The following is a 14,296-nucleotide window of genomic DNA, read 5'->3' as shown; positions in this document are numbered from 1 at the left end:
CACAGCAAGGAAGTGTCAAAAAGAGAGAACTTCCTAGTGTCAAAAAAGAAAATTTCCTCAACCAATAAATACCCAAATTTGCTCAAAGAAGCTGAAATGCAGGGTTTATAGCTTCTCTCTTGCATTAAATTTCTCCTCTACAGCCTTTTTAATGCTGTGTTCTGGAAAAAAATGTAAATAAATACTGGTCATTGGGATCTCCCTTGTACAGAACATTTAATAGGAATCCTTCACTGTATGTTGTAAACATAATACAAATGATAGTTGTAAAACTATGAACAATTTTGCTCAAAATAATCAAGAATACCTCTTCATATAGAAAACTCTTACAAGGCATAGTACTAGACAGCAAAAAACAATCTTTGCAGGAGTTGAAATAGAGGAAATTTTACTTTTGCATAAGAAAGAAACTCTTTTTCACTATGAGGGTAGTCAAACACTGGAATAGGTTGGTCAGCCAGTTTGTGGAGACTCCATCCTCAGAGGTGCTCAAGACCTGACCAGACAAAGCCCTGAGTTCTGCTTTGATCAGGGGCTTGGGTGAGATGAGCCTGGAGGTCCCTGACAACCTCAACCATTATGTGATTCTGCAAGGCACTCACATTTAGGTCAGCAGATGTACAATCAAAAATCAATGTGTAATGTGGACAGTCATCATCAGAGCCTAAAATTGGGTAGCCTTTCTTCTACCCCCCCATTTCAAAAATCCCCCCAATTCAAAGCTGTGGAGAGGGTGCTCCAGATACTGCTGTTGTATGGCTCTTCTATAAGCACTCCAGAACTCTCAAACTTTAAGAAGAAAAAGCAGATGCCTTGAAAATATTCCACAGATGATATGGCTTTTTTTATCTAAAGACTAGGCAGACAATCAAAAAAGATCAAATTACTGCTGTTTAATGAGTTACTGCTTGTCAGCTGAGAGGCAGCAATGGATGGGATGTTATTCTTAGCATGTTTTGATGACATGACATCAAAACTAATGCATTTTACTCTGCACTCTCAGCAGGCTGTACATGGACAGCTATGGCAGTTCAGCTAACAAGAGGTAATTCAATCAACCGCAGTAATGTGAAAATTGCAATGATCTACCTCCACTCCGTCTTGTTCATCGTTTCAGTGACAAGAAACTTTACCCGCCTTCTGAGTTGGAACGATGAGATTCATTTGAAATGCATAGCTGTAAATACAGTGTCTCTTTGTGCAAGCCCTCAACTCAGTAATTCCTGATGACCTACTTGTGAGAGAAATGAAATGGTTTACGCACCGTATAGCAAAGTCATTCAACACTGTAATGTAAAAAGCCCATTTTGGTGTTAAAATATGGCTATTAATTGGGGAACTAATAATCTGTCAAAGCTTAAGCAACTTCCTTACCAAACTCAGAAGTAAAAAAGCCATCTCTCCCGCAGTTTTTTAGGAAATAAAGGCAGTTATATCTTTAGTGACTACTAAAGTCAAAGGACTCCTTTCTCAGATACATCTAAAAAGCCTATTTTGAGAGCTGAAAAACATTCCGTAAATGAGACGTTGTGGTAAAACAGATTCCAACTCCTATTAAAGCCTAATGAAACTACAAGGGATATTTCAGAAAATCGACGGAGTACTGTGGAATTATAATCCTCTTTTTAAAGATGGTTTGAGAATCTCACACCAGAGAGATAAAGGCAACAAGGAGTTTATTATTTATATATTGAACAGATTACACATTATCAAAATGTGGATATTTCTAAGATCTACTCAAGGAGGTGGATAGCTAATAAAGACATGGCAAACATTATAAGATCAGGTCTGAAGTTATGTGAGACTTCCAGATTTTTTTTATTTTTTCATGTTAATGAAGGCCTAGGAAGGAAGCCACAGAAAAAGCCTTGAATAAGCTATCTGTTCTTTGTCCGATTTCACTCTCAGGTTTAAAGAATACCTCCCAGATCATTACAGTTGCTTGGAGATATTAACTTGGTTGCAAAGGAGAATGTAACAAGCTACAGTAGATGATGGATGAGAGAGTCTTCCAACTAGGGCTTCAGTGGAGATTGCTGGGGTAAAGCACAGCACTTCAGTGGGAATATTTTATCATTTGTAATTACTTCCTTACAGCATCAAAATGCTAACCAACCTGATGAACATCAAGTGTTTAGGCCGCAGTTGCCCAAGATAGAATTTGAGGTTTTGGCACTGCAGAGACAGAACAATCTTTCCTTCTACATCACTGCATGTGAACCCTCTGAGAGGCACAACTAACACCAAACACAGTTCCTTCTAAATACATCTTTCCTCATGAAGAGGTAATCACAGATGTACTGTTCTTCTAAGGGTCTGACCTGCTGGGACACAAGTTTCTCTAGCTGAATCAACAAAACATTTCTTCTTTAACACAGTTACCAAAAAAACCTTCCTGTGCTGTTTTTTAGGTTTTCTTCCAGAGAACACTGATCCCAAATTGCTTTGCTTTGACACCACCACTAAGGATAATAATCAACTAACATTTTCAAGCAGCTTGTATACCAATGAGAGCCATATTCTTCCATTTAGTGAATGGCACTGACGAACTATGTGCTGCCCTACTCCCAGGAAAACCCATAAGACACTGTGGTGCATTGACCTTGGCTGGGCAGCTGCTCTATCACCCCTCTCCTCAGCAGGACAGGGTGGGCAGGGAGAAAGTAAGATGGGAAAAAAAACTTGTGAGTCAAGGTAAAGGCAGTTTAATAAAGCCAAAGTGAAGGCCACATGCAGAAGCAAAGAAAACCAAAAGATTTATTCTCTACTTTCCATTACCAGATGTTGTCCAGCCACTCCTTAGGAAGTAGGGCATCAGTACACATAGTGGTTGCTTCAGAAAACAAACACCTTAATAATGAATGCCCCCGCTTCTCCCCCTTTCCTCTTAGTTTTTCATACTGAGCAGACATCACACGGTATAGAACATCTCTTTGGTCAGTTTGGGTCAGCTGTCCTGTCTATGTCCACTCCCAAGGTCTTGCCAACCCCCTAGCCTACTAGCTTTTGGGGATGGGGGGAGGGAAATGTTGGAGAGCCAGCCTGGATGCTGTGTGAGCACTGCTCAGCCGTAGCCAACCCCCTGGTGTGTTATCACCATCTTTCTAGGTACCAATACAAGCACAGCACAAAGGCTGCTATAGGGAAAACCAGATCCATCTCAGCCAGACCCGATACAAACTCCCTGCCTTAGGAGACTTTTTTTCCTCCACATTTACGTTTCAAGAACACAGATAGGTAGAGTACCCAACTGTAATATAATCTGATGTTCTCAGAGCTTGTATATGATACTTCTGTGTACATATCCACAGAAAGGGGAAAAACATAGAGGTTCCATCTTTTCTACTGATTTTGGAGCTAGAACATTGTCATAATATCAGTGGCTGTTCTGTTCCAATAGAATAACAATTTTGTTGAGATTTGATTTCTAAGTTACTTATAGAGAAAAGACAAAGAAGAATAATAGTATTTTAATAATATGAGTAGGGAAAGTAAAGATCTGTTTATTGTTTGCCAGCAGAGTCCTCTTTTTTGAACTTTCTCTTTCACATGAAAAAGCTTTAAAATATCACAGAACCAGTTAGGACTGAAATGGTAATGAAACACACAGAGTTTGTGGCTTTTGTTGGATCAATACATGCCAGCACAGAACTGGCTACTCAGGGCCTCCTGGTCCCCCCGACACCAAACTCCACATTCATTTGTGGCAACCTTACCCATTTCCCTCATCAACCCCAGGTCAAGAGAAATTGCCTTCCAGAGAAGAATAAGCTGGTTTAACCTTATTAAAGAACCACACACCTTCACGAACCAACCTCATTGTAAGTCCACTCACCCCAGAGCCAAGGGGCACCAGGGTGAATGATGGACCAACTAACTTAGGCTGCTCTTCTCTGCACTTGTCCCCATCAGGACACTGAAATACCACTGTATTCTGGGGGCTCGATGAGACATAAATCAAGTATTGCCAACTGAAAATGTCAGCTAACAGTGGTGGAGTGGCATGAGAGCAGTTTATAACTTTGTGTCATTCTTTCAAAGAGCCTAATCCTCCCTTATGGGGCTACTGATTTATGCCTCAGAGAACCCTCCCGAGCCATTAATTGTACTGTAAATCAGCTACTCCCTCCACCCAACATCAGTGTTCCTGAAGAAACTAGACTATTCGTAGGAAAGAGGACATTGGCCCCTGACTCAAAGACCTTAGACATATACTTGTGACAAACTTTTCCAAATTGGAACCTAAATTTTAGGCACCTAAAGCCATACTTATAGACAGTTAAAGGAACAACTGGTGCTTCATCCTCTGCAGGCCAGTCCACCCTGCTTCTTGCCTCTACTATGTCTGGAGTCCTCCTTCTCCAGACTGCTCTTCAGTCAGCCTCTCCTCATTCAGGCTCCCTTCTTCTCCCAGGGTCTCTCCTACATCCAGGGTGCTCTCTTCTCCTCCTTCCAGATCTCTCCTTCATACTGCCCATCTCACCTATACCCCTTAGAGCTATTTAACTACTTAGCAGGAACCAGCCACAGCTGCACATTATCCACATCAGCCAACCCACCACCCCTGAAGCCATCCCACAGCTGTATATTATCAATGTTAATTAACCCAGCTTCATTCCTCTATAATTCCTCTACATTTTCACATGGTCTTTCCTTAAGTACCTGTGAACGACACAGTACATGAAGCCAGAGAGACCATTGGTCTGAATCAACAGGGCCATTTTTGTGTTGTTTCTAGCAGTTCAAACTGAAGGTACTGGAGATCAGCCTCTGCTGTCAGGTCCTTAGAGGTGTGTCATTATGGCTAAAGTTTAAAGGCATTGCAAAGCTTCAATAAGTAATGTTTTCAGATTGCTTTGGGAAGCTCAGATCAAAGACTTGCCATCCATCTGAAGGGTCTGCACTGTGCACAGCCATTCAGTGGGAGTACTCCATTTTCCTACCAATTGCAAAGAAACAGTGTAGAAAACCGAGACAGGACAAAGAAAGCTGCTAACTGCTCAAAAGTCCTACTGACTTTGGATTCATATCAATGAATTCATGTTACTCCTTGTTAATTGAGCTGCAGGAACTGTATACATGTGGACTCGAGCTGAGGCAAAGGCAAAATAAATGCAAAGGCACCCTCCCTTAGCTTTCTTTCTCAGTAGAATTAATGACCTGGCATTATGTGATGCTTATAAAGACCAAAGAACATGCAGATGGACAACAATTCAGGTCAAACCGAAATACATTCAATCACAGTAACCCGATCATGTGATGTCCCGTCAAAACATTCATCTGAGGGTTTGGAAGATAGATGTAAATGTTAAAAACTCAGAGAACTTCATAGAAATTAATCTACCTTCTGCCTTTCTTGCCCTGTTATCTTGAAGGATTTTTTTGCATAAAGCAGACTCTTGACTCTTAATTTTATTTTTTTTTCTACTGGTAGTCATTTCTCTCTTCTCTCTTCTACGCATCTGTACAAGAGATTTTAACTTGCTGTCAGGAAGAAGAGAAGTGCAGACATGCCATTGGAATCAGGAAACTCTTCAAGACTATTAATGTTGGCTTAATTTTTAAGAATGGGCCAAATCTTAAACCCAGATCCATTATATATTAATAAGTGAAAAATATTTTTGACTCATTTAAATTTGAAGCCTAAAAGTTACCGCAGAAACAGGATGTACCCGTCTTCCTACGAGAGCAAAAATTGTGCAAGGATGCCAGGCTCTCAGCAATTAATTATAGACTAGAAGACAAAAATTGAAATGACAAGGATTGACACCTGACTATAAATGTAGGAACCTTTTCAAACTAATAGGAAATGGGGGGTGGGGGGGCAGGAATACTGCAGAGTTATTGATTCCTGATTGTGCTGTAGAGCAAACATGGAAGCAATGCCACAGCCAGGGCAGAGGGGTGAATTATTTTAGAATTTGAATGACAGCTGTCAAAAATATTATGACCCTTACAGGGCTTGATAGACTGATACAAGCTTGAAAATTGAGCCACTCAGAGAGTTATTAAGCCATATATAGATGTGTGGTAAAACCAGACACTAAGTAAAGCCAGCCCTGTGGTATCAGTTTAAAGGCAAAAGCAATACCATCAAATATCCTTCTGTATTTTGCCCTTATTTACAATGTTCACATTATGTTGAATTATTGCTCTTTTCAACACTGTATAGGAACTACTGTGTTCTTACAACCTGTCGTTGCCAGGCAAGAAATGTGCTGGGCAAATGTCAGAATTTCTCTTGTGTGTGTCAGAAGAGGATGCCCAGACTTGTCTCTGGCTGGGAAGGAACAACAGAACTGTAAATGCCAAGTACCACAAAGCCACTTGTCAATCTTTCTCTCCCTGCCACCTACAACCCTTATGACTGTGACAGATACAGGCTCTGGTTGCATTTGCTAGTGGGTTATTGACGTCCCTTTCCTTGGAAGAACTTTCTTTTGGCTCCACATGGTACTTTATGCCCAACCTTCTAGTCTGCTGCTATGAGGGAAAGGTGCAGTATTTGATATGACATCAGAAGGGGCTAAATCCCATTTTGAAGAAAGCTATGCTGCTGTCCTGGTTTCAAACCTCAAGATTTAAAACTGTGAGATGAAGATGATCTTTACTTCCCTGGGCCAAGTCACATGAAGGAGCAGTCCTCTGCTCCTCCAAGCACACACAGGAACTACAAGTGTAGGCTTTATGATTTCTATTGCATTGCAAGGAACCAGAGGTACAGCACACAGCAACACTATAGTGCATAAGGTACTAAAATAACCCAACCAAACCCCATGAAACTTGAGGTCTGAAAGAAAGGAAAAAACCAAACACTAAAGATGGACTGTGTAAAATCAGCTGTCTGAATCTCATCCTCGTTGGTCAGGTTACAGAAAACATTTAACCACATAATAAACCCGTAAATAAATTAAGACAAGGAAAACCAATTGCAAAGGAGGGGAAAAAATAATCCAAATTGAAACAACATTTTCTAGTTTTCTATAATAATTAATTCAATTTAAGTTCAAAACAAGACAGTTGCACATTCAGGAAACAGATACCTGGAGCCTAATTATTGCTTTTTCATATGGACTACAGCCCCGCTCTGGAGATGCTGGCCAAGATGGATTTGTAGCTGTACTTTAAAGATTACATGTTGATCATAATCAGAGTGGAACTCCTTGCTCAGGACATTTCCCATTTTAAAAATTTAGAGCGGTTGAAACTGCATCTGGTCACATTAACAATAAAGGAATGGATTAATGGCTGTTAAAGATTAAGTAACTTCTTCCTGGATCAGTATGCCTTTGAGCTTCACGTCACTGAAGGGTGGGAGAATATTCTGCTGAATGACCACTTAGACACTTGCCTGTTGTTCTACTCTTGCATAGCTGAGCATCGCTGTCACCCATTGCATCAGCTACCAAGAAGGGAAACGCCATTTTACCCCTCTGGGCTCTCGCCTCTTTATTCACTGACAGATTCTAAGGCTGGAAAGAACAGTAAGTCCACAGGGTTTAAGGAATCTATACGAGAAAGTCCATGTGCTCAGTCCAGCAACCTTTGTCTGGCTGAAGTGTGTCTTGTAAAGAGGGACAGCACCTTCTGCTGCAATGACTTCTGCCAAGAAAAGGGTGCAGAGTAGTCAAGTCATCTTTCATTCTTTCTTTCTTAGGCTACATCAAGATGATTAAGTTGTTCAAAAGTCTATTTTCCAACCCTCAAATACATGTAGCATCTACTTCAAAGTTTGTCACCTCTCTTTTCGTATAAAGAATGCTAAGGCTTAGGATTCCAACTTGCCTTGATTGTCGCTTTCTGTAATTGTGCACTCATCCAAATGAATCAAAAGGAGGAGGACACAGAAGGTCTATCTAGGCTAGGAAATCTTGACACTATACAAAGATATTGCTAAAGGAGGGACTTCTCTTAGACTGCCACTGCAATACTGTCCTTTTCAACGGTTACTGATGTTGTACTGTAACAGCAAAAAGAACAGCTGCAGTGTTGCTACAATATGAGCTGTGTGACCCAAAAGTTCCCAGGCTACTTTCCTAAGGTGTCAGCAAACAAACATACACACAGAAGTTCCCAGGAGTTTCTCCATGACTTCCATCAATGTTCTTCTCTCTTTCTGCCAAACAAAACTGCCCCAGGGGAGCAGTGACACTTACAGCGGAGGCCTTGACAGGCAGAAGTCAGGGCTCCGAGCTCTCCTGAACAGCTGGTCTCTCTGCATGCACCGAGCAAGCAGCCAGTGATGCCACCACAGCTTGAGAAACTCACAGGAAAAAGTGCTTTTTACTTTTCAAGATTCATAAAGCAATCTTTCCTGTGGAAGGAATGGGCTTCTCTGTCAAAGTCATGTCTGATTTTCAGGGTGTGTTTGTGGTATTTTTGTCCTTTTGAGAAGAACTATTCATTCAGTATCATTATTGCAAAAGTAGAAACAGGAGGAAAAAAAAATATGAAGACTTTATGTTAATGACATAATGATCATTAGTGATCATAGATACTAATGGTATCCTTTCTTTACCTCATTGAATATTGACCTTCAGATTTCTCATTGTGGCTGCACTTGTGAAAGCTAAAGCAGCCTACCTGGAATATCATGCAAATGGGACTTAAACCAATAGAATGGGGTGGCTGGTGTTGCTTCCTTTGGCTCCTTACTGATCCAGCACAGAGCAAACTCTTTGATGATATATTAAATGGAAGTTCTGGCCAGTCATTACTGAACTTGAGATCTTACTCAGTTATGTATCCTTTGCCAATCAGAGTACTTTGTAACTAGTTCCTAGCTTGCTTTCTTCGCTTTATTTTTCTCTGAATGGACACGTAGAGCTGCTATACATTAAAACCCAGCTGTTCTCTATCTCCCTAAAGTATGTAAGACAGCTTTATATGAAACAGTTTGTTGAGGTAGTTGAAACTTTAAATTCACTGATATTTTAAAATCTACTTGCATTGCAATTTAGAATAGAAAAAAAATGTTCACTATGGACATGGAAATTCTGAAAACATTCTGCTTCAGAAATCTTCAAATATAAATGTGAAATCTGCTGCGCACCATTTGGGGTCAACTTAGATTCAGAACAGTGTATAACAATCAAAAAGTGTATGTGTTCCATGATAACTCAATGCAGGTTTTGTCTACATTTGCACTGCTGGGGAGTAACTCATGTTTTAGAATCTTAGTAATTAGTTTCACAAGTGATGATGAAAAGTAGAGCATTATATTTTCCCTAGGGCTTTCATTAGTATCTCCAGGTTCACTTCCCTCAAGACATAGATCTCTTAACAGAATATTAACTCCAGTTTTCCAATGGAGTTTTATTGTAAAAAGATTGTGGTTTTCTGACTTTCTTCACTTAAGGGATTTAGATTAAATTGTGTCTAGATATAGTCAACTGTTGATAAGATTTGTGATTTCTAGTAGATAGGAAGATTTAACTATAAATAAAAGAAATTTTATCATATAATAGATTATCATGATAGATCACATTTTCAAACCAGACTAATGCAGAGTAAAATCAGAGTAATGCAACTAAAATTACTGTAGTTGCTCTAGATTTAAATCAGCAGGACATATCATGATCTGCACCCATAAGCAGTGTCTCTTATGTAAAAGAGGGATAAAAATATATGTAGCATTATATATAAAATATATATCTATATATGCACTATAAGAACATCCATATGCAGTCCACCTCACTGATACTGTCCTCGCTTCCTCGCTTCGATACTGGCTGAACACTTAGGTAACCACGTAAGTGTAGAAAAATATTTACAACTATTTATCCTAGCAATAATGTATGGTTCATAATCATCCTCATCACAAACCAGTGAAACGGTACTTTGGTACTTGCCATCCTTCAACATTTTTTTTTCTTTCATGGATTTGTACAATTCCTTTTTGTACACATCCACAAAGTCATGCCAGAAGGAGTTCCAAAGCATAAGTACATCTTGTGTGAAGAATCATCTTTCTCTGATTGTTTTCAACCAACCTCTGCTAGTTTCAGTTGAATGACTTCATCCTTAGGTGGAAGGATAGCATTGTCAAGTAACACTGAACTCTTGTAAAACAAAACAGTAAACAAAATCTATCAATCCGTTGTGCTTTCTCTAGGGTAGTTCCAGAGGATAGCTCAGGCTAAGAAATCACAGCTTAAATTATTGTAAAAGGTCGTAGTGAGCCTCAGTGTAATGTGGTACCTACTAAGTACAGGAGTGGTATCACACATGCTTCATGCAAGTATCTGTAGGACTTGAGAGGTCTCTAAATCAGCAGTTGTCCCCACCCTCCATTGCTTTCTGCCTCAGGGCTCCTACTTGCTGTCTGCAGGAAAAGTCCCATTGATGTGCTTGGGATCTGGCTTTACCAGTCAGCACCGCTGCCATGGCAGCAGGCATGCAGAGCTGGAATGCCTGAGTCCTTTTGGTGCTAGAAATTCTGTAAATCTGATAATTCCTCCTTGAAAAATGGCCTGGTGACCTTCTAAAGAAGCAGACATCCAGAGATGCTTTCTATCTGACAGAGATTATCAGAAATAACTTATGAGTCATTCTCTTAATGTAATGAGGGGAAAAAAAAAGGAAAAAATATAAACCTTATTTGTGTTTTATGCTTTACATTTAAAGCACATTCTTTACAAAGAAAACATACTATAGCTTAAACTTCACCAGTGGGATGAAGTTGCTTTTATGTCTCACCTATTTTGGTAAGTTTACAGCCCAGTTTCCCTATTACAGACCACTACTCCTTTTAGAGGTGGATCCAGAGCAAAGATGACCAGAATTTTTGTCCATACTGCAATCTCTAGTTGTTTATCTTCCTGCTCCTCAAGACATCCTGTCTCCAGGATGATTCTGGAACATCTCAGAAGGTACGTGCACTTTGGAACATCCAGTGCTGTGGGCTGTTGGATTGCCCCTGACCCTGCTTCAGTCTGGGGTCTTTAACACCGCTTCTGCATCTCTAATTCATATGGATTTAGGATTCATTGATTAGATTTGCTATGAGTTCCATATAAAATCCAACACACCAGAAACAACAGAGAAAATAGTAATGGTAATAAGATCTTTTGTTTGAATATCATCTTGGCTTACATATAAGGATCCACTAAGGATGTTATTTCTGAGCTCTTTAAATAAACCCTTTAAAGAAAATTATTTTCATAGGCCAGACCTGAATCTGCAAACCAAGATAAATTTTTCTTACCATAATCAGCTTCCTAAACCATCTCCCAACCATCTCACAGTGTATGATAAAAGACTTAGTTAAAAGCTTTTACCTGTGGAAAGCGTAGCCAGATCAGTGCTTGACTGAGACTGCGATAATTATAACGATGAACAGCAGAACAGCCAGCGCAACAGAGAGAAGGCAGCACTTCATCTTCCTTGCTCGTAGCTAAGAGGAGAAAAGACAAAGAAATAAATACATAGACATTTAACCCAAAGATGGACAGTAAATCCACAAAGAAATGTTGCTAATTTTCCACTGGAAGGACTATTTGAAACAAGTCAATACAACATGGAGAATTTGTATATTTTTTGGACTGACTCATCCTGGGCAATCCAGATTCTTCCTTTTCAGTGAAAATTCCCCTTAATTACAATCACCTTCTCTACACTACTTTCTTCCTGCTTAAATCATTGTTTGTGTGATATTAAAATTCCAGACTGCTTGGAGGGCTGGACTTGGGTAAGGCTTTTCAGTTTGGTTTTGGTCTGAGTGTGTCAAATCTGTTTCTGGCTGCCAGGAGAAGATGGTCTCCTGTAAGATAAAGAGGTCTCTCTCCAACCTGCTGTGCAATGAAATCTAGCCAAGCAAAAAGGCAGGCTCCTTACAGGGCAGGCAAATGTACCTCCAGCATTATCCACCCTGATTTCATTCTAAGATATGGTAAAAGAGGTTCTACAGCATTCTAATTTTGACATCTGTTTCTACTTAAACCCATCAGCCTTCACAGTGACCTTCATAGGACATAATGTTGTTTGTTCCCATTTAAAAACTTTTGCAGATAGTTCAATTCCTCTTCCTCCTTTTTGGATGGATTAGAAGAATGGTGTTTCTATGACCCCGCAGCATCAGTAATCCTCTTATACAACACAGACACACACAAAAAGTAACTTCAATGAAACAGACAATTTGCTTGAGACCAGATTAGCCAGTCCTCCAGCCACCAGACTTGATAACACCATCTCGACAAGATAAACCAATTGCTTTTGCCCAGAGTTCTTTACGTTTCATACAACTGAAGCAGCTCTCTCACAGGACAGATTATGTCGATGTTACTGCTGTTACCCACTTTTCCTTCCTTTCTTCCCCTAACTGCTGTAGTCAGGTCTCCCAGCCTGCCTCAGATCCTTTACTAACTGGTTTACACCACTCTGCACCGCACTGCATTTCCCAGAGAGACACAGTTCCCCAGTTGTTTTGTTCTACAGATGTTTTGGCTCTTATACAGCAGGTGACAGAAGAGTCATCTCTTCCACCGGTGCTCAAAAGTGCAGTGCTTCATTCCCTTGCAACCCTCCCAGGGCCCATCTGTTTTGCTTTGCAGAGCTGGAGAAGTGCTTCCAGCAGGGAACTGTGATGCACGATCTGTCCTCTCCTCCAGAATCAACCACCAACCAAACTGGTGCTCTTTATTAAAGCGTGGATTTCCAGATGATTATTTAAAAAAAAAAAATTAAATGCTGTGTTGTCCTGCCTCCATAGCATATAATCAGTGATTCATCTTGGCTCTCTACTTTTGCAATTACTCACACAGAATGTTTCCTTTGGGTTTCGTTTAAAAAATAAAATAAAATAAAAGGTGTTTTAAATATATCATTCCATGTACATGTGTTAAGAAGAATCTTTTTGTCAGGTATGCTTGGAAGAAGTGTGCAGAGGGACACTATTCTCCCCTCCCTAAAGTCCTACTTGGGGTCACTCATTTGCTCACACTTTTCAAGCAGTCTACTGTGAGTTTTTGGGAGGAGACTACAGGTGCACAAAGGTGATGCTCACTTTAACAATTTTTTTTCAAACACAAAGTGATGTTTCTTCATAGTGGTGCTGCACTTGCAGCCTTCGTTTCTAGGGGGGTAACTACAATGCATCCTGAAAGCTGAGTGCATGAGAAAACAGGCCTGCTACAGCATCCTCTCTTCTTTTAACCTTGATTGATTCCAAGACAAAACAGGATCCCTTTGCTTCAAACTGCAGACTACCTTAACACACCTAGATGTCCTTGTCCACTTCTAAAACACCAGAGCCTTTGTTTGGTCAGCAGAGGATGCTGATGGGTCATTTAGCATCAAGCAGCATTCTCAAATATTCCTAACGAGACTTTCAAAGGCTGTACAGTTGCCACTTCAGATGGATTTTCCATCAGTCCCTTTGCAGAGAGATTCCCTTGGTTTGCTCCTTCTAGCATTGCGAAGTCCTGTTTATTCTTACTTTGCACTTTACATAGTCTCTCCCCCCTCTCATTTTTTCTTTTTTATAACTAATATAAAGCAAGCATAAAACTCCATCATAAACAGACTAACAGACTAATCAGAGGGTAGAAGAGATGCAGCCAAACCTTCATTCTGGTATTTGGTTCACATTTTATGACCTTGTCCTGGCTGGTAAGTCAGGATAATTATTCCTGCTCTGTTTACAGCATCTCTTAGTGGATTTAGTATTACTGTCCTTCACAGCCATATAATCTGTAGCAGGATTCTCCTGTTAATTCCTAGTTCTTGCTTTACTTTATATTTCAATAAGGAAAATGTTTGGTTCTTTTGAGTCCCTTTAGTCTCCAGTCATAAATTTGTACATGCTGGAAGAGCAGTAGAAACACAGCTTCTGAGCCCTGCCCAAGCTTTTCTACACGCACTGAGGAAGAGCGGCCATATACCCCAGCTCCTTTCGTCACTCAGGTGGAAAAATACTGATACGTGAGCAGTTCCCCTCAAGGTAAAGATGCACACACTGCTTCAGGAAGGGCTATGTGAGTATCACACCACATTAAAAGTATGACTTGACACCCCATGGAGTTCACCAACCCTGTCCTGTGAAGAAGTCAAGCTTGCATTTTGGTGAGCTCTTCTGACCCATTCCCTGCCCTTATTAGAGGAGAAAGATGTTAGCCCTGAGCAGGTTGAACAGGTTGTTCTATTCATCAGAAAGAATCTGCAGACCATGGCATGGGCACCCTCACCTGAATATTACATAAATATATGCTAATAAACAGCATACTTCATAATATTACATACAACAAACTCTACTTAGTACATCTAAGTTAGGTTAACAGAATCTGATTGCTAAACTGAG

At 40.2% G+C, this 14,296-nt stretch overlaps 1 protein-coding gene across 7 annotated transcripts in view; it reads right to left on the bottom strand.

Moving 5' to 3' along the window:
- The window catches only part of TSNARE1 (t-SNARE domain containing 1), a 509,528-nt gene that overhangs the window by 57,452 nt on the left and 437,780 nt on the right, over positions 1-14,296 (bottom strand). For all 7 annotated transcript variants that reach the window (XM_055799973.1, XM_055799972.1, XM_055799978.1 and 4 more), the window contains one exon: positions 11,280-11,395. In XM_055799973.1, coding sequence (XP_055655948.1) covers positions 11,300-11,395 — 96 coding nt within the window. In that variant the 3' untranslated portion in view covers positions 11,280-11,299. Of the gene's footprint in view, positions 1-11,279; positions 11,396-14,296 lie in introns of those variants that run through there.

Source organism: Falco peregrinus, chromosome 3, assembly GCF_023634155.1.
Source record: "Falco peregrinus isolate bFalPer1 chromosome 3, bFalPer1.pri, whole genome shotgun sequence".
NCBI classification, from domain to species: Eukaryota; Metazoa; Chordata; class Aves; order Falconiformes; family Falconidae; genus Falco; species Falco peregrinus.
The sequence above is the reverse complement of the archived record's forward strand: the minus strand, read 5'-3'. Positions and strand labels throughout refer to the sequence as shown.